Source organism: Pyxicephalus adspersus, chromosome 1 (assembly GCF_032062135.1).
Source record: "Pyxicephalus adspersus chromosome 1, UCB_Pads_2.0, whole genome shotgun sequence".
Classification (NCBI taxonomy): domain Eukaryota; kingdom Metazoa; phylum Chordata; class Amphibia; order Anura; family Pyxicephalidae; genus Pyxicephalus; species Pyxicephalus adspersus.
The window spans coordinates 137,619,067-137,640,741 of record NC_092858.1 but is presented as its reverse complement, the minus strand read 5'-3'; the positions used below and the strand labels follow the sequence as shown (position 1 = coordinate 137,640,741).

Below are 21,675 nucleotides of genomic sequence, written 5' to 3'. Positions count from 1 at the left end.
GACAACTGTCTACAATAAAAAGATATCTGTCCCTGCTGAGTTTACAAAAAAGAAAGAGAAAGTAAACCCCCAAAAAACAAATTTACTGTACCTCTACTCTATCCTAAATGAAAAAAAAATAATGAAACTGACTTTAAATATTTTTTAACCTCCTGAGGTCTAGATTTCTGTACCAAAAGTGATCCATTGTTTTTCATGAAATTTTTTTTTTAAATTGTAGACCTGTAACTTACAGAAATATGTCCGAACAGGGGTTCTAGTAGATATTATGAATATAACTGGAGAGGGAGATCGACGGACGACGCTGGACGGAGGACGACGCTGGAATACGAAAAGGACGCTGGATGAGCACAGGGGGACCAGGTAAGTAAGGATGGGAAAAATCTCGGGGTTAACCATCCTTGCAATTTTTTTTTGCCCGAACGAAGGTCGGGCTTAATGGCAAGGAGGTTAAGAATTTGTCAAGTGTAGGGCAGTCACCATACCATATGGAAAATAATGTAATGCTCCTATTTTGTTTTCCATTTAGATTTTATTATTGTACACAAAAGAGATCTTGCAAAGAAACCTTTTGTTTTGTAGGCGTTATTTAAAAATCTGATTAGCAAACAAGGTTAAAATAAGCCCTATATAGAACCAACCTAATATAATAGGCTTGCACTGTATGTTACCTATAATATTTTTTAGTTGCATCAAATGAAAATAAGAGAAAATTCTATTCTATTTTAAAAGTCTAATATACATTACACAGTAGCATTAATGCCAGTGAAAATGAATCCAAATGTCATCTAATTCAATCCAGACATGAAATGAAATAATCCAGCTGGACCCAAACAATTATCAGCACAGGGAAGGAGATATATTAGGAAAGTTACTAACAAAATCAGGTTTTGTAAGATTGTTATGACCAGTGCCTGCAATATGGGCAGACAACTGCAAAAGCTCAGTTAAAGGCTGAAAAAGTATTGCAAACACGCATATCTTTTTAACTCAAAACACAATTGGTGGTAATTCGGATGGTAATCATTCTGGTACTTTTGAATGTTGGAAGGGTGAGTTAATTGGTAAGATTACCGAGACACCTTCATTATATCACAACTATTCGAAATTATAGGAAATAAGCAGAGCTATTTATTGGTTTTATTATTTTTATAATATGTTATCACTAGGTTGTTAAGTAATTGTTAAATAGTTCTACTTCAGAATAAAAGGGTCATACTCACTGCTTTTGAAATGACATCTGGAAACTCATTTTAAGATACCAAATTTAGCATTTATTGTAATTTAAAATAATGTGTTTAAAAGCCCATAAAACTCATCTTGTTAGGTATTGTTTATCTGGTCGATCCCGTTTTGTGCACCACAGTAGTATATCATGTTCTGTTTTTTCTCTCCACCAGAGTTGCTCACAGCAGCAAGGAGAGTTAGTTGTTTGCCCTTTGCTCGGCAATTTGCAGCATCTTCTGCTTCCCTTTATCCATGCAGACCTTCTCAGCATCCCCAGCACATATTCTGAAGCTGTGCACAGCTGAAGAGGATTTTAGGACCAAATTAGTTCCTGACTCAATTCTGACTTGCCACTGCCTGCTAGGACTATGGCTTCTCTGCCCACAGTCACCAGGGCCTGTTGTGGTATTAAGCTTGGCTCTTCATCTGCTGCTGTGTTAATTAATTGTATTTACTGATTCTGCCAGTTCCCGATACCTTTTGGATAGTTCCTGATTACTTTTGGATATCCTGTTTGTTGAATTACGTTTGTATAACCTTTGGCTCTGTTTTCGGGACTTGCCTGTGTTGGACTTTCCTGTACTGCATTATCTCTGGGTTCCTGGTCCTCTGTCAGTCCTTTCCAAGATGCCATCCCTTTCACACAGAAGTCCTGGGCGCAGCTGTGTGCTGAGATGACAAATTTAGCCTCTAGAGGCTGAGCGGGGGCATGCTATAAGTAAAGAGTTAGATTGGGGGATTGGTTTCTGGTGAGCACTGGTGCTTGACCAGGGCCTTACACATCAGAGTTTAGATATTATTACTTATCACAATCATGAGGACATGGGTATTTTCAATGGGTAAAGTTAATTGTAAATCTCATGAGCATGTTCCCATTACCCCCTCCCCTCACTGGATTTGTTTTTTTTTGTTTTTTTTTTTGGGGGTGGGGGGAATTCAACCTTTTTTTTTTTTATTTTTGGGACATTTTCGTCTTATTTTATTTTGTGGTTGAGTTTGAGGTCAGTGGTCACTTTTTGTTGCTGTCCCATCCAAAGCAATTAGTTATAGGTTGCTGCAAGGAGTCTTTTTTATTATATTTATGTATGTTTCAGAAAAGTTATGTTGGGGTTTTCATATCTTTTGTGAGGTTTTGTTTTTTGTCATAAGGCCTTTTTTTAGGTTTGGGGTGATTGTTATTAACCACCTATTTTTTTTTAAGCTACCCAAAACTGTGTGAGCCTTATGGTTCTTGTAGAAGTGTATTCTAGTAAAATGTTGCGTTTGAATAAAAAATACATGTGCTCGAAATGTAATCATTGTTAAAAAACAAAATGGTTTGTTTTTTCAAACTAAAAGCGGTGCCAAAAAAAAAGAGTTTATTTGTTTTTTCTTTTCTTTTTTGACACTTACTTTACCTTAAACTGGCAAGATGCTCACAGAAAAGGACATTGGCTGGCAGAAGAATAAAATATCTTACTAGTAAAAGAATAAAAAATCTTACTAGTAAATCCTAGTATCCCTAGAGCTGGATTAGGGTCTATTTAGTTGATTTTTTAATGATGCCCTAGATGCCCTTTTCTTCTATCTAGTCCGTTCTAAGAGCCACTGATCCCCCTTTTTTTTACATAAGCAGGGCAGCACATAGGCAGGCAAGCCTATAACAGGAGCCATAGCTATCTATTCTGGTGCTGGGGGGTTAATTTGTAAAACTCAATTCCAGTGCTTGTAATGGGTTGTCACATCACCAACACTGGGATCGGACCTTATAGTTGAATCTCTGAGGCTGGAACATTTAGCTATAGCTATTATGTTGTTTTCTGCGTTATGTGGGGGAAAAGAGGAAACAGTGGCTTTCTTGACAATGGCCCAGGTGGGGGAACACCCTCAAAAAAGACCACCTGTAGGAATAACAGATTACATGCCGGTTGTGTTAGATTGTGATTAATACATGTATGTATGTATTATTTTGAACTGCTTTTATATTATTGTTAGTTCTAAATTTTCCTTAGCGTATGCTTTTTAAACAGAATAGATTGCATGGCCATTTTAAAAGAGCAACATTTCTTCTGTAAATCAGAATATTTTAGTTACACAATTTTATTAGAATGAAGCAGGTAAGTTGCCAACAAATTCAAACTTTCAGCTGTTAAATATCAAATATTTTGTGTTATCCCATTAAAATCATTGGAACTACTGTCTTCCATAGACATTTAACACCAAAATAAAATATTGCCCGGAGCAGTTCTTATAGATACCTAAGTTTTTACAGTAGAAAAATGGAGCATCATGATGTATATGCAAATTCATGCTATTTTAATGCAATCTTGTGACTCATGCAGGTCTGGCACTGCACAAATCTGAAGCCGCAGTTAAAAACTGGTCTTGATTCTGGCATTATTTGCTGAAGCAAGTCAAATGAACACAATTGTAGTGCAAGTCGTATAATTATCTATTGATAAAAAATAATAAACATGCCAAAACCTCCCCAATGGTAAAATACTTATTGGCGTTAATTATAAAAGGAGTACAGACTGTTCACTTACTAATGGGAATCTTATTTGGAAACCTGGATGTTTATGGATATGGAGTTCAATAAACAAAGTGATGCCTTGTTCACTTGATTCTTAAAAATAATATAACATAATCATCAAGAATATATCTGTTATTTTGTTATTTCCCTTTTATACATCTGAACACAGTTAAACATTATTTACTAATCAAAGTGAACATTTGCTTTGAACAATCTCCACACCCTAGGTAAATAATTTCATATCGTTGTTTCTTTCACAGCAAGTATTGCTTCTGAAAACAAATGGTAATTAGTGCAGTGAATATAAAAGACATTGAGGTGCGGACAATATGGCAGTGCACAACTATGGATTAAAAGTAAAGCAATATTTTGTTTAGTCTTCTTCTAATTGACTGGCCTGTGCTCAGCTGAATGTAGTAACAGAAAACCCCAATATATCTGCCAAACATGGATAAAACTCCTCTGGTTATTAGGAAAATGTTGGTTGCATAGCTACATTTCTATGAAATCTAACAGGGAATGTGAAGCAGAGCCCCTCTACATCTCCAGGTCAATACAGTACTACACATATATATTATACACACATTTTTGCACAGTGTTACAGATTTTGAACATGACAGCTTATTTTAGCCAGTAAATAATGCTTCTACTGATACATTGAGATTAAACATTCTCTATTAGGACACAACATCTAATCATGGAAACCTGACCATGAGGATAAATTGGATGCTAATATCTTGCTATCCTGTCTGCTATCCTTTGTAAGTCAATGTTTTACACTAAATGTTTTTACCTTGGGACATAAGTTCTGCAATTGTAGTTTGTTGGAAGACACAAGCAAAGGAACGACATAACCTGTCTCAATGGTGAAGCATGAACAGCGTGTGCTTATATTGTGTTGAAAATGTTTTGAAGGTTTGGCAATTAAGTAGCATGTAACCAAACACCATTGGGTTACCTTCTTAACCAGATGGTTTAAGTTTTACACAAGTCCAACAAACTTATTTTTTGCATGGCCTGATAATAAACAAAAGTCATAGTCTATACATTTTGGGGTACTGCTAAAAAAATAGAAAACATTTCCAGATCAATCCCATAAGATAGCAATTCTTTTCTTTTGCACACAAGTCGATCTAGTAACATACGAGGTGTATACATGTATAAGAATGAATTCATTTGTAATACAACAAAATAAGACAAAAAGTATTAACAAATAAAAAATAAATTACACATTTATCAAAAATGTTTGAAGAAAAAAGCACCAGGGGCTCTATTTAAAATGCAGGGAATCAGACATTCCCTCAATTATTCCCTGGTGAAGAATATTCCTAGTCCATGTGTTTTAATGGCAGTCATTGTTTTCCACCAGGGAATGTTTCAGGGAATGTCAGATTCACTGCTTTATAAATAGAGCCCTATGTAAGAGCATCAGCTTTCATTATCTTCTGCTTCACTCAGTTGATGGCTGTTCTGATAAGGCTAAGTAAGTAAGCTAACGTCTATGGATAGTGCCAGAGCTTGTAGTAAACCCTGCCACCACAATTACCTAATGGCCTATCACTATGATGAACTGCTTTTCTAGCAAATATATATGTGCAGGATTGGATGGTGAAGCCTTTTTAATAAAGGAGGAGGTGCTGACATTCTGATAGATCAGAAAGCCTGAAATTGAAATAGAACAATATAGACAGTTGCTGCAGGTACGTTCACTTCTGGGTACCAGTTCTTCATACCTATTAGCAGTTTTTGTATTCTAAAAGTGAATTTTTTTTTCATGTACTATAGACGTACCTTCATTAGGACTATAAAGGAGTGGTATTTCTGAAAAATGAAAAAGTAAGTGGGACCCATGGCCTTTTTTTTGACTATGTTAAGTTATGTTAGGTTTTACATATCACACAGTAAGCTAGCAGTGGTACAAAAATGATACCATATAGAACTTCCCAGTTCATGTACCTATCAAGAAATACGTCCAAAAACATGCAACCTGCTGGGGATTTCAGTGTGTTTTCCAGAAATAACTTGAATTCACCAGTCCCCCAATTTTCTTTTGTTAGTGACTAGTCATCGAGGAAGCCACTAATGTCTCCATGCTGAGTCTCACATACAGGAAATGAGGGCTAAGTTTGGCAGACTTGCCTCATAAAACAACAGAAGTTACAACACATTGAAGAAGCTGGCTCACCAACTAGCTACAAGAATGGCTATCAGAATAGAATTTTTGCATTTAGTGCAGTTGCGATGTTTGCAGTGGCAGGTCACTGTTTGATTTTATATTTTCTTCAGAGTTCTTTTCAAATGATTAAAATACTGTTCAATGTGTCATTAAATTTACAAAACTTCTGACACACAGTCATTTCCATTGTTTAAATGGTTTTGTAATTAATTATTCTGGGATGTGGTGAAAAATAGGTAAATTGTTTTACCATGTACAAAAATATTACTCTCTAGCTAAGGATCTGTCTATCCAAAACAGGAGTTCCTCCTATCAGCGATGATTCAAGCTTGTGGACCTTCTATATTTGCCTCATGTGTCCTGTTAGATATTTAATTTAATATGAGTTAAAAGGAGTGAATAAGAAATTAAAGCTCACAAGGGTGGAGTGGTTCCAGTAGATAGATTTTGGCTTTGTATCTCCCAAGGTGCTAAACAAAAAAAATCAAAGTTTGGCTAAACAGTAGAGATTGTTCTGTGTGATTTTCAGAACAATAATTCTGTGTAATAGGACATATGGGTAAATATCAATTGTACATTGCTCAACATTTGCCATATCAAACACAAATACAGATGCAACTGAATATAAGACATGATGACCGTCTTCATAGAAGTAAAAAAGTAAGTTAACATAAAAAGTGATTTATGTGGAAAATTACCTTTCTAGCCAGGACTTTCTAGCCAGGCTTTCTCAAATAGTTACTTTTAGTTCCATGTGGGCACTGGCACATTTGTAAATGGCCGCGCAGAAGCACCCTAGATCCACCAATATGGACTATTCTTTCAAATCCAAAGTACTTTCTTGTATTAAAAGAGGAATAGACTGCAGAGATGGAGACATTATCCTGCCCCTGTACAAAGCATTGGTCATACCACATCTAGAATATGCAGTCCAGTTTTGGGCACCAGTTCACAAAAAGGACATTGTGGAATTGGAGAGAGTGCAGAGAAGGGCAACTAAACTAATAAAAAGAATGGAGGAGCTCAGCTATGAGGAGAGATTAGCTGAACTGAATCTATTCTCCCTTGAGAAGAGATGTTTAGGGGGGGATATGATCACCCTGTATCAATTTATAAATGGTCCATATAGAGAACTCTCTTCCCCATTATTCACTTTGAGATCATTACAAAGAACAAGAGGGCACTCTTTGCATCTGGAGGAAAAGAAGTTTAAGCTCCGGATAAGGAAGGGATTCTTTACTGTAAGGTCTGTGAAAATGTGGAATCGGCTCCCTCAGGAAGTAGTTTCAGCAACTACTATAGATTGCTTTAAGAGAAAGCTGGATGTTTTTCTAGAAGCACAGAATATAACTGGGTATTAAGGCTTTAAAGTAAACAGAGACTGTTGATCCAGGGAACATCCGATTGCCTCATAGAATCAGGAAGGAATTTTTTCCTTCCTGATTCAAATCGTACGAGGGTTTTTTTTGCTTTCCTCTGGACAAACTATGTCTTAGGGTTTTATATCTGGGATATGTTTATTTCCCTAGTGGTTAAACATGATGGACTTATGTCTTTTTTCAATCTAACCCCACTATGTAACTATGTAAATAACATCTATGTAAGTTCATCAAAACATTGTACAAAATAAGTAAAAACAAACTGACCTGGCAGTACCACGTGAATGAATGTTGACAAGTTACATGGCCAGTAAAGTCAGTAGTTACATTGATTCTCGCAAACAACTCTAAAAAAATTCTAGTCTGCCCATACCCTAAAGCAGTGTTCCTCAACTATACTTCTTCAAGAAGTTGCTAGAGGTTCCTTGAGCAATGATCAATTTGGGCCTCTCAGGTCAGTTTAAGTGACACCAGTGATCTTTTTGGCTATCTGTAAGGGCGACATTCTTCCCACTGGTCGGCGATGTAAGAGGAAGTATTCCTACTGACCATAACGCTAATGTACAGAGAGCTGTGGATACAATATTTGTAGCAGGAGTTCCCTGAATACTTAAAAGTTATTTCAAGGAGTTTGTCCGTGTAAAAAGGGCTGAGAAACACTGCTCTAAAGCAATTATACTATTTTATAAAACTGTTAAAATTCAAAATATTTAATCTACTGCATTGCACATAAGTCTTATTCACAACATTTCACAAAGCATGTATTCAAAAATGATGCCACAATAAGGATGTAGTACATCTTCCAGGACACAGGATTTAGGGGATGAATATGTAAGCCCTTTGTAAATAGCGCTGTTGCCACAGACTAATTTAGATTAAGCCTGATTTCTGTTTTCTGTCTGGTTCTGGCACATTTGCATTGTTCTTTGGTGCTTGCAGTGTCAGAAAACACATAGAGCTGTGTGAATGGACTCATACAAGGAGTACTGTACCAAAAAGTCAATATTGGATTCTGGTTAGCTTTATGGTTTACTGACTTTTTCTAAAGACTTCCCTGCAAACATTTTTATTTCTGTGCCACTACAACTGAACAAGCACTGTCAATCCTTTTGCAATCCAATGTAAAAAAACACATCTCATAGCTAAAATAGGTGTCAGGACCCTACAATTCAGATATCATTAAAGTCTTAAAAAATATGCAGATGACTGATCCAGCTTACCAGCAACTTATCACATTCATATAGGTTCTAGCAGAACTGACCTTTTAAAAAGCCCAAAAACTGCAATCACCAATGATGATGTGCAATATCACATAGCGGCCAATCAGAATTTCCCAATCAGAATCTTAGAACATTCCATAAAATTCAAGAAGGTGATTGGTTTGCGTGAGTTAATGCGGTTAGCTTTTATTAAAAAATGAAACATGCTCCTGTACAAAACAGGTACAAACATGGCAATATATGATAAGGGTGTGCTGCACAAATTAATTTGGAGATACTAGTTGTGCAATGACAATCTCTTTCAAGTGTGCTGGGATTTTCTCTCCTGGATGATATTGATATGCTAAGTAGCAGTGCTAACAGGTGGTTAGAGCATGCAAGCTATGCAGCATAATTACCTTCAGAATGAGATCTGTGTGATGTTGGTCCAACATGTTTGCTCTCCTAGATGAAGTTATGATGACTCTGCCGTACCTCCCAGGGGTCTGAAGATCAGAATACAGACGGTGCTTTGAACGATTGACTGGGAAGAGACTATCCACCAGGTTCCTCTCTATCTTGGCAAGGCTGTGCTTTGGAGCTAGCAGATATTCAATGTTCTCCTCCACCTTATACCTACTAAAGCTGGCCCCCAGCAATATGGAGATGAGCACTGGGGCTGATACAAAAAACACTGGATGGCTGGCAATAAAAAACCCGAGTCTTGAAAAGCACCTTCTCAGCCCCCTATGCAGAACCTTCCGCAACATCCTAGTGCAGAGGGAGCTAAGGAGGGGGAGAGGCACAGGCTGAGATGTCAGGCTCTCCCACAGCCTGGCTAGGACCATCAGGGATCACAAACAGACACAGATGATCTCTTGTCAAAAATAAATGCTTTCATCCTAAACTGTGCTGCTCATCTAATAACTTCCCCAAGTCCTATTAGGCAGTTGAGAAAAAAAAATACCCTTATTTCTCTCTAAGGCAAAATATCTGTGCAAAGTAAGTGTAGTTTGGTTGAAATATTACATAGTGAGCTTCTACTTGCCACCCATTACCCAAATGTTTGGTCTTTGCAGAGTAATTTAGGCTACAGAAACTAATCAGTCCTTCCAAAAAAGAAGTTGGGTATAAACTGCCACATCCACTGATGTATTAACTTTTAATTGGCCATGATGAGAAAAAGACAAGGCTTTGAAGGAAGTCCATCCTTACTGCCTGGACCATAGTTGGGATCATTGAACAAATCATGCTGCTTACTTGACCATTGTGAATCATAAGAAGGGATAGTGAAAGGCAGTTAAAGACTGACACAGACAGTGATCATGAAAAGCAGAAATCCACTTTAAGTAAGTCCCATTGCTGCGACAGGAGGTAGAATTCCAAGCAGATGACCACCAAAGTCCAATTAACGGTGTATTGTTGATCTGATGATTTCAAAAGTTGAAGTGCTGTTCTTCCACCACCTCTTGCTTTAAATCTCCAACACTACTTTGGTGAGGTCTCAGCCACAGATGGCAACTGGAGAATGCCATGGTTATTATAGAAGGCTGATCATCGCATAGATACAGTTTTGTGTATTTCATTGGTCTCAGGCGATTATTTAGACTGTCAACACATCACTGCAAAAAAAATCCTCGCAGCCAGAAACGTCTAGGCTATTCCCAAATCTCTCTGTATGCAGCTGCAACATCCAGAGTACTGGAGTGAAATCTTCATAGCCTGGAATTCAGCAGTCATACGCATGATCATGTCTGAAATGAAGAAACAATTCAATGGTCAGATCCCCCAGGCTGACAGATACAGGGGGCCACACAGCAGCATTGACCACCCCCATCCCCCAAATACAGCCTGTTGGAAATGGAAAAAAAAAGACTTCTCAGTGCAGCTGAGACAACTTACAGGTTAAAAAAAAGGAAAGCATCCCCAGACAAATGCCTTCCTAAGAAATGAAGCCAATTGACAATAATAAAAGAGAGGACCCTCATACATCAGCAAGCTGTCTTGTATTGCAGCATGATCTATAGCGCGCATCCCTATCCTCCCCACCTTTTCTCCAGCCACTCCTCCCTGAATCAACTGCCACAGGGCTGCCCCTCCTTCACAGAGAAATACAGGGGAGGGATACATCAGCATGAAATACTTAGTGAACTGCCATACACCCCCCTCCATCAGCACATCATAGCCATCACCTTGCACCTCCTCCTCTTTCCAATCCACCTTCCATCCGCTGCTGATTCACGACATAGCCTGCCAGGATGAATTGTGTTTTACAGCCTTTAATATATAGGAAATAGCAAACACACGCAAAAGAACGTGCCATGGTGGTTAAATCATGTAGCAGTCTGCTTGGTGGCTGCGCTTCATTAGCTGGAGATGTGATAAGCCTGCAGAGATTCCTCTGCTATGCTATAAAGATCTATTCATTGAAGCCATGGTTGTCTAATATTACAAGAAAAGCTGTGCACAATGCAGAAGCCCATAGCAACAACTGTCCAGTCAGTGAGTGCACTGCATTGGTTGCTAGGAGTCTCTGCTCTCTGCACTGCCTGGTACATGGTTGCTGGGGGTTGCTGCTCCTTGCACATTATTTCTGGTATTTGCAGGGCCTTGTTAGATAAGTCAGCATGGCAGAATATGAGCAACAGATCATCCCTGAATCATCTCTAGCTGCACCCATATACAAACTAACTGGTTGCTATGAGTTATTGCCCTTTGCCTGCCATCTCTGCTGTGTGATGCCTTATTAGATTATAAGAAACACTCTAACCTGAAGTTTTATACATTCTGTCTGTTCTCCACACCATGATTGGTACTTACCTGCACCAAACTGCATTATAACTGGCTGGTATGGGTTATTGCTATTGGCACACCACACTGCTCATTGCAATGCCTTGTTAGATATGTCAGCATGGCAAACTATGAACAGCAGATAATACAAATGTAACTGATTCTACTGCATACAATGCATGGTACCTGGCTGCATCCAATGGTTGCTGTTTGAGTAATAATAGGTACAGCCCTTAAATTATTAGGTTAGTATGCTTCATCTGGGCTAACAATGCACCTGGCTGCTTCCTGTTCCTTACATGGCCTACCAATGCTCCTGGCTACCTTTCTAACCTCATCTGCACTACCAATGGACCTGTCTGTCTTTCCAATCTCATCTTACCTACCAATGCACCTGGCTGCTGTTTGTTCTTTATCTGTCCTACCAATGCACCTGGCTACCTTTCTAACCTCATCTAGGCTACCAATACACTTGGCTGCTCTTTGTTTCTAATCTGGGCTACCAATGCACCTAGCTACCCTTCTAACCTCATCTGGACTACCAATGCACCTGGCTGCCTTTTAAACCTCATCTAGCCTGGCACTGCTACTGGCTGCTCCCTATGTGCCTATCTACTTTTCTAACCTTATCTGCCGTACCAATGCACCTGGCTGTTCTTTGATGCTCATCTGGCCTGCCAACGCACCTGGTTGCTCTTTGTCCCTCATCTGGCCTACCAATTCACTTGGATGCTCTTTGTTCCTCATCTGGCCTAATAATGCACCTGGCTGCCCTCGGAATAAAACTATGTGTCTATATATAGAACTATAAGTCAGACTTAATATACTTTCTGCTATAACTAATGCCAATGCCTAATCCCTCTATATGAAAATTGGGACAAATTGGTCAATAATATCCATCCACACTTTTGCTGCTTTACACCCTGAGACAAAAAATGGATGAGATGATATCAGCTCTGCTGTGTCCACCTGGTCAGCCATGTTGGTCACCCTATTGGGCAGAAGTGTGGTCACCTAGGACTTCCTGTCCAAAGCAAGGTGGGAAGTTTCCAGGCATCATAAACGCCTAAACATGCTTATATTAAACACCTAGAAACGCCTGCCTAAGCATTTGAAAACACATTCTAATAAAGTGAGTGCTGAAGAGGCTGGCACGGTGCCAGATGCGGGGAGCCGCATGAAAACGTGCAGTGAAGAAGCCATTGTGAACCTGCCCTTAGATTCTGCCCTTTGTATATCAATATTCTTTTCTGCACTGCACTGTTGCTATTAGCCACTGCTCTTAGCACTGCCCTGTTAGCTAAGCCTGTATGGCAGATTGTGAGCAGCAGACTACCCTCATGTTTCAGCTCAATAAAATGCTGTCTATTCTCTTGAGTAGAATGACTTTCTCTCTCCATCTAAGCAGCCCATGTTTTTTATTTCAGGTAACACTGCATGTTTGGAGAAGCAGCTAGAAATGTGCTTCTGTCTTTGTTCTCAATCCTGCTGGGAGGAAGTGAGACCAGCAACAGGCTTGTGTGCTGTATAAGAAGCAGCAGCCTGCACAGAGGTGACTTCAGCATTGGCTTGATGTATAAATGATCATATAAGAAGTGGTCACAAGAAGACCTGACCACAGCAGAGAGTAAATGTCAAGCTTATGTGTAAATATGCAAAGAGCATTATCTGTTTCTTCTGTGATGCAGGGAAGGTGCTAAAAGCTTCAAGGCCTGTGCCAAGTAAAGTGTTGCTAATTAAAAGAATGAATGGTCTGTTTAACTCAAGGCATCTACAGGCTCAAAGAGGCATGGTATAGAATCGCTGATGCATGGGTAAAAACAGGTCATGTGGGAAATTCAAGAGGCTGATTTAATGACTCCTGACTTCTAATGGTGACTCCAGCATAGGTAATGTGAAGCAAGCGTTGGTATTTGAAAATGACACGCTGCCTTGCTTTTCCCATATTACAGGTGCCGCTTGGCAGCACCCCTGTGATTCATACAAAGTCCCTAGAATTATTTTGGCTGCTTCCTTTCATACAGAATGAATCATCCCCCATGTGGACACAGAGATATCCGAGCAGGGCTGTACAGCCTGATGTTTTACAATAGGCTCAATTGAAATGCAATGCTTCATTTTTTTTTCCCTTCATTTCAGCACCATGGACAGTATCTATGGGGCATCCGATATTCCTAGCAGGAAATGAAAAGAGAGCAAAAAGGGAATATGTAAGGATAGAAAATTAAGAGCTCCCATTGCTGTTTTTTTTAAAGTGACCTTGTAAAGAAATAGATAAATTGCAGGTAAAAGAAGACGTTTAATACTTACCTTACTAGTAGGTAGCCAAATATTTCCACTTCAGGAGCTTGTCAAGAGCTACAGGTGCTTCTCCTATTCTACACTTGGATTTATCAGAAAGTGGGATCCCCATGGTGTACTGTGGTTTCTCTTGTTGGTCACTACATTACTATATTTGTTCTATAATGATCCAGCAGATAGGAAACACAGTGCCCAGCGGGGGGACAATATCTAACACACAGAGGTGTCCAAAAGCAGCAGCGCCTGGAGCTCTTCACAATACAGAATATTTGACTTCCATATCACTAGAAGAGTAATTCTGACTACAATCTACCATACCTAATCCCAAACTCAGAGATACTTGTTTTCCATATAAAAGGAACGCCAACTGATTAAAAGCAGAACAAATCTTACCTCTTTTTCTCCATCACCATTGCCAATATTCTCAGCCATTTTTCCTTCAGTATTTGGTCATCTTAATTGGCAAGGCCTCAAGTATATCCCAATGTGCTGTGCATGTACAGCTCAGTGTGCATTCAGGAGAAGGTTGTGAACAGGCAGGTAAATATGTTATACAATGTCCCTCCTGCTATAAAGAGCTGCCTACTCACTATTTTTTTGTTTTCAAAATTTGGGTTCCCTTTAAAAACAAAGCAACACTTACCAGCCCCCCTTCCATAATTTCATTTCATTACATGATCTAATCAGTGGCTTTAATGTGTCACTGGTCAGGAACAAGCATGTAGATGACAAGTTTAGGCTTTTCAAACCTCACTTCATTCTTGTTCTGGGTTAGTGACTAGCGAAGTAGTAAAGTCAATGTGAAGTTGTCCACCATACTAATGTACTGTGAGATGAAAGATCCTAATCTGTTATATAATTGCAGTCCTACAGACACTGTCCATGTTGCTGAAATAGAAGCTAGGATAATGGGCCTGATTTATGAAAGCTCTCCAAGGCTGGAGAGAATGCACTTTCACCAGTGAAGCTGAGTGATCCAGCAAACCTGGAATGGATCTCTTTAAAGTCATTTGCTATTTGCTAGCAAATGTTTTGAATCCTGGACCAGATCCATACCAGGTTTCATGGACCACCATGCCAGGAATTCTGGACCAGATCCATACCAGGTTTCTTGGACCACCATGCTTCACTGATGAAAGTGTATGCTTTCCAGCCTTGGAGAGCTTTCATAAATCAGGCCCATTGTTTCTCAACCAGGGTTCTGTGAAACCCTAAGGATCCTCCAGAGGTTGCTAGGGGTCCTTGGACAATAAACAATTTGTGCCTCTCAGGTCAGTTTAGGCTACACCAATTATCTTTTTGGCTATCTCTTAAAGTGGCATTCTTCCCACTGTCCAGCAATGTAAGAAGCATTCTTTCCACTGACCATCACACTATTGCACTGTGAGCTGATAATATAGCAATTATAGCAGGGGTTCCTTAAAGTCCAGAATGTAATTTCAAGGGTTACCCATGGTGGAGAAACAATGAGCTAGGAGCTTGAGAAACACTTGCAGTCTTAACATTACTGATATTGCTCACCTTGATCTCACTTCTAGTGTAAAATTCCCACAGTGTGCATTTGTAACTGCACCAAGTCTGGTATAAACGTATTTCTAAGAAAGAAGAAATAACACATAGGGCCTGATTTAATAAGGCTCTCCAAGACTGGACAAATTGGACTCTCATGGAAGAACCTGCATGATGAAAAAAGCCTGGAATGGATTTATAAAAACCATTTGCTATTAGATGGCAAATGCTTTCAATGCTGCACCAGATGAATTCCTGGTTTGTTGGATCACCCAGGTTCTCCCATGATAGTCGATTTTTTCCAGTCCTTGAGAACTTTACCAAATCAGGCCTATATTCTAGTTCTTTTTTTCTTTTTAACAGTCCCTGTCCAGCTCCTCTCATTCATTGGATTTTTATTCTTTTAATCATGAAGGCTCAGCAGTCATTAACTACATATTAGTGGTAAGCCATGGAGAATTATAAACAGATCAGTTTACTCAAAAAGAGAATAAGGTGACCTGCAGTCAGATAATAAATGGACTTATATGTAACTGCCTATTATACAGGTATCTGTGAGAATTTTCTCGAAACAGCCATCAATATTTACAGTGTTTTACATATTGCTACAATGTATGATAATGGTTTTGCTTAGTGTTGCTTGACCTTAATATTATGGGGGAACTCTTGAAATAATTTTCAGGCGTTCACCAACCCCCTGCTTTAATTACTATATCCACACTGTTTAGAAATAACAATTGAATACAAAGTCACGGAAAATTACACAAGTAGTCTATTCACTCAAATTCCTTTAACATATATGTAAGGTTCAATTCACAAAGCAGAATGAATATTAATTTTTAGCCATGTGACTCCAATTTTCAAATCATTGAGCTCAGATGAAAATACCCATCACTTTTTTTAAGTAAGCGCCCCTATCCTGGCGTGATAGTAATAGATTTGCAAATCAGGTCTTTAAAAGCAAACTCACTGTAAGCCCCAAAACTCTATCAGAGACAAGATTCAAGGTGATCATAAAGTAATCATATGGCAGTTCTATAATATAATCATATGTAATAAAAAAATATTTTCATAAAGTATGAACAGTCACATCGGAAGGCAATTCTATATATAATAAGCATCCTTCTATGATTAATTTTCGTACCCAAATGCACTGAACAGTCACTATTCATGGAAGGTATAAGGAGGAGAATGCACCAGATCATTGGATCTCTATATAATTGGCCAAGGAATAAAGAGTGGAGTTTTAGAACCTTGTCCTAAAATACCATTGTCTTTCATAATGGTGCTTTGATCTTTTAATATTGTTTACTGCATAACTCAGGTGTTTTGTAATTTGTTTACTTCCAAAACATTTGGATACATCTACAGATATTAGCATCTACAGATATTAGCAAAGCATGAAACAGTCTGAAGAAGTAAGAGCGCCATCTACCGTACTTGTGAATCCCATCATTTAAGATAAACAAGATTTGTTTCTTCAAAACCATTGTTTAGCATTTCAAAATTATGAATGCAGTATACAAAACATCATTTGAATTAATAAGGCAATCTTGCAATGTCTGATAGCTGTATACTTTATCAGTTCAAGACATTTCTGCATTAAATCTTTTGATATACAGTGTAGGAAATACAGTTTTAAGACTTGTTCTGTTTTGTAACATTTAGCAAAAAGCCCTTTTGGGTATTGTATATTATTTATACCCAACAAAACTGTGTGTGTTTATTATTATTATTATTATTATTTTGCAAAGTACATCTTTTAATTGTGTGAATGCAGTTCCTAGGATATTTTCAAAATATAAATAATGTACTCATATATACAAACATATAACAAAGTATGCACAATTCCGGTAGGCTTCACATAGTGATATGCAGTAACATAAGTAGAAAAGCACTGAGCAGGGAGGGTTCTGTCTGTATAAGCTCAAACTTTTAAAAGATGGTGAAAACAGAATAAGGGGACTGAATCGACTGTATAAAAATTGACAATGTGTGCCTTTTTGACAAATTTTTCAGACAGCAGTAAATAAATTGAAAATCACAGCTGATATTGTATGCTTGTTTAAAATATTGATTTTTGAAAGTGCTTGATTCAAATTTGGAGAGTGCCTAACAATGGGCCTGAGATTTTAAAGCGCTTCATGACTGGAGATGTTAGATTATCATGGTTGAACCTGGGTGATCCAGTAAACCTGGAATAGATTTCTTAAAATCATTTCCCAATTGGAAAATGCTTTCAATCCTGAAATCCAGATCTGTTTCAGGTTTGCTGGTTCTCCCAAATTCCCCCATGATAGTCTATCTTCTCTAGTCTTGTCGAACTTTAATATATAAGGCCCAGTATGTCAGAGATAATTACATATAAAAGGAATGTGAATGGTAGCCCTACCTGCATGTAAGGTAATAAATAAAGTAGAGGAGAACAGAATGGTACACACTGAATAAAGGTTGTATTTGGTTTCTCTATCCAATATTACAGGGCACTAGATGTCATGAATGGGTAAACATGTCCCCATTCAACCTCTAGTCTCCGGGGATTACCTGCAGTCACAGCTGTGACCGCAAAGTTCCCACGGTCATGTTACGGTGGAAACTGAACTGCAGATAAACTCTGCAGTTACACTATGATCCCTGGGACACTACAGGTTAATTAACCTGTAGTGCCCCTGGGATTGCACACTCTCATTGATTAGCTCAGTGTGCAATCCCCGGGGCACTACAGGTTGATTAACCCGTAGTGCCCCGGGGATCGCACACTCCCCCGCAGTGGATAAAAGAAAAATTTATCAAATGTATCATAATATTACCATGCTGGAAAGTGTGTTACAGAGTAGGAGATATCATGTCATTGTAGGATAACCTGTAAAAAAATGACTTAACTAAACACAAACATAATTTAATTTAGCATAAATTTTTAACAAATTTTTATCCAAATTTTTGCAGTCAAATCTCGTTTTTTTTCAGTTCAGGTCTGATAGAATTCGAACAGCCATATTCAGGTCGAATATAAGGACAACCCGAATTCGAACACCAACACTATTCTTTGAGTTAATATCAGTCAGTGGTAGAAGGAAAGAGGATCACTTTTGCAGAAGTGAGAAAAGAGATATGTAGCAGATTTCATAACAAACTGGAATGTCCTCAATCTTTTTGTTGGTAGTAGAGAAGACTAGAGGAGGTTTATTACGTGTGGTGGTGGGGTGTAAAGGTCTGGAACTCTGTTGGGTCTCCATGTGTTCTCTTTGTGACTACTGCCAGTGGGACTAAAGTGGAGGGAAATCTAGTTATTAAGTAGAAGTTTAAAGTTATTAAGAGAATAGGAGAAAAATCTTTCCATGTTCCAGTGGTCACTGTCTTTGGACCTGTTCTAACAAAGGTAGTTCATTACAGTGCAATAACAAACACATGTTATTGTGCATTGCGTTAATGCATCCCATTCATTAAACAGGCTGCCTATGTGCTGAAATAGACCAAAAAATTAACTGCAAAGGATAAGTGTCATTGGGCCTAAAAGAAGTGAGAGATAAGAGATAAGAAAATAGTATTCTAATAGTGGTGGAGAAGTTAAAGAGCAAATTACTTTTAAGAAATACATTCCAGGTTTGCTGGATCACACAGCTTCACTGATGAAAGTGTATCCTCTCCAGCCTTGGAGCGCTTTGTTGAATAAGGCCCAATGACTGATGAGGAAATAGAAATGGGATGGGAAGGTAAAGGATCTTGTAACAAAGAATAAAATTAAGAAAATCCATGTTCAATCATGAGAACCTTATTGGAAAAGAAGACAATTTGGCTAATTAGCCCAACGGCAAGGTAATTTGTATTTTGTCTAAATTTTTTAATTAAACATTGAGGAGCAATTACGCCTATTTGTTCGATGTTTCATAAAATGCTTACAATAATTCTAATAGAACTTTTCTCATCTTGACATTAGTAGTTTGTATGGTCTATAGAAAGCTTGATGACAGGGTTTGAACTGCAATAAAGTGGGCATTACACAGAAATAAAATTAAAGGTGTAAAAAATTATTGTAAATGTGTTTTATGAGTCCTAAAATCAGCTATTTGATTATTTTTAAAAATGTAGCATGCAAAATGCATGTATAAACAAGTATAAAGTATAAAGATACAATATACATGTATGCCTTAAAGATACATGCACTTTTAAAAGCATTTACAAGATGGCATGTATATAAATTTTGGCAAATTTACCAATATTAGTAAATATCTTATTATTTTTTTCCAAATTTGCTATTTGATTGAAAAACCTCTTTGTGTACAAATGTGTTATGACTAAAATAGCAGTTTTGCCTTTTTTTCTATTTTATTTGGGACATACAGCACTTCAGCTGAATCTCTATGTACAGCATGGTCTTCAGGTTCAGTGGGCTTTGTGGTGTCACAAGGATCAATTTAAAGAACAAAGCAGGTACTTGCAGGCACCACAAATGCCTACAAGGTATTTTTTTTTTTATTATTTTTCATTGGATACTAAGGGCTCTTTCACACATGCAGTGCAAAACCACACAGTTGGCAGCCCCAGGGAGTACAGAAAACTGATACTGTGCACCACGGAGTGGCAAACCACACTGCATCTAACCCATTATGCACGTGGTTGTTCAAACAACAACCACATGGCTGTGAGCAACTTTTTGCTTTTATTAACCACACCACAATCTACTTCAGCCATGTTCACAAAATGATCGCCAACCTTTCTCATTTACTTGAATGGAAAAACTTGGGCCATAATTGAGTCCACAACAGGTAAAATGCAAGTGCAGATATGTGAAAAGTATGTGTGTCAGTAATAAAAGAATGAATAGTTAATATTTTTCTGAATAAAACATATGCGTTTTGCCAAAAAAGTTGTTCCTAAACCATTAATTAATCGAAAATCTTTGGCATGATTGATGAGTTCTAGAATGTAACAGTATATGAAATCCTAAAGAATTCAAGCTACAGTATGTCTATTCTCTATATTATATAACTGAACTGCAAGGGACCTAAATTGGATGCATTTAAATGGAATCACACCGCCTATAGTGCCTATTTTCATCTTCCTAACCACTTATCATAGACTGAAAGTTATTGAGAATTACGGAGCTCAGAGGATTAATTAGTTCATCTTAAATGATCTAATTAGGGTTTGTAAGACAAATCAGTCCACATACAGAAATGGCTCTATCAAATCTGTTAAAATGTGTTATTAATAACTAGTAAGGAATTAAAGGGAATATAATAAAGAAGTAGTTTGTGCTACCAAAGTGACTGTTAATTGAACTGACATACACTGCGAAAATATGGGCTGGTATAAACTGTAATATCCCAAGGATCTTTGTTTATTTGTGCAACACGGCATTGTTGCACACACAATGCAATGAAATTAATCAAACAAACATTTTCTAGTTCTTTAAATTGTACCATGGAAAAGCAAAACCTTGAAAATTTCAGGCTTGTGGGGACATCAACATAGTAAAAGCAATAAATATTTTTTGTAATTAATAATTTTATTACGTCTAGCTCACTAAACATATTAGTATACACTATTTTGGTATGACATTTTTTATTATTTTTTAAAATGAGAGAACCGACGGCAGAATTCTTCATTCTGGTCGTCCAGTGATTTGCTGTATTTTTTCACATTTCGGGTGGCCTCTTTCTGCATGGCTTGTGGGCAAATGAGCAAAAGATTTGTTTGTGTTTTCCTCTTTCACTTTATTCTGGATTCTTTTCAACGTTTTTTCCAGTTAAATTTGGCGATCCATTTGTGGTGACATTGACAAATTTACTCAAAAGTAGCTCCATTCTCTCGATGGCAGCAGACACCTGGTCATACAAGTCCTCTCCTCGCGTTTTTTCTTTCAGGGACTCCATAGTCAAAAAGTCCTCTTTTATCTCAAAACTGTCCTTAATCCCTCGGATTACAATTAGAAGTTGAGCAGTGTCTTTTATGTCATTACTTTCATCCAGTGCCAAAGAATAAAACTTAAAGGACTTTAAGGAAATTGTCCTCCTGACCCCGCTCCTGACCCCCGTGGAGCACGCCATCTATTGGGGAAACACAAGCATAGCAGGGAAAAGGCAAAATGAGTGAGGTCTAATAGAAGAATAATTTGATAATATAGTTTGGACAAGTTCAGCGGGCAAGATTAAAAAGCTGAACAGTCCAATTTTGGCCCGGGGGCCATATTTTCCCCATGCCTGGGTTATCTCCATTGCCATAAAATAACAAGTAAGTAAGTGTCAGGAAAAGTGTTATGGGTGAGGTATGTAGACAGGGACAACTAGAAGCCATCAAACCAATACAGCAGAAAGGGTTTGTAATGGCTGTTTTCTAATACGGGCATACTCATCAGTAGGAATTCACAAGGTCACATGTTGTTGCCTGTGTACAGAAGATAATATGAGCCTAGAAAGGGGCTAGAAAAAGAAAGCATTTTTACCTTTTTAGGAGGTCACTATTTAAGAAATAGGTGGGGCTCACAAGAAGTACCCATGGACATAATTCTCCCCCTCAGTTTAAAGTCCAGTTTGTAAAAGTCACCATCTAACAGATCTATGATTTAATAATGACTCTGTA

The 21,675-nt window shown here is 38.0% G+C and overlaps 1 protein-coding gene across 2 annotated transcripts in view; it reads right to left on the bottom strand.

Moving 5' to 3' along the window:
- The window catches only part of PTCHD1 (patched domain containing 1), a 107,937-nt gene extending 97,113 nt beyond the window's left edge, over positions 1 to 10,824 (bottom strand). The window contains exons 1-2 of one of the 2 annotated variants that reach the window (XM_072428336.1): positions 10,686 to 10,824; positions 8,913 to 10,247 (exon numbers count right to left, since the gene is read on the bottom strand). In XM_072428336.1, the coding sequence (XP_072284437.1) occupies positions 8,913 to 9,341 (429 nt within the window). In that variant the 5' untranslated portion in view covers positions 9,342 to 10,247; positions 10,686 to 10,824. Of the gene's footprint in view, positions 1 to 8,912; positions 10,248 to 10,395; positions 10,503 to 10,685 lie in introns of those variants that run through there. The other variant, XM_072428328.1, reaches the window with a different exon arrangement.
- Positions 10,825 to 21,675: the final 10,851 nt, after the last annotated feature.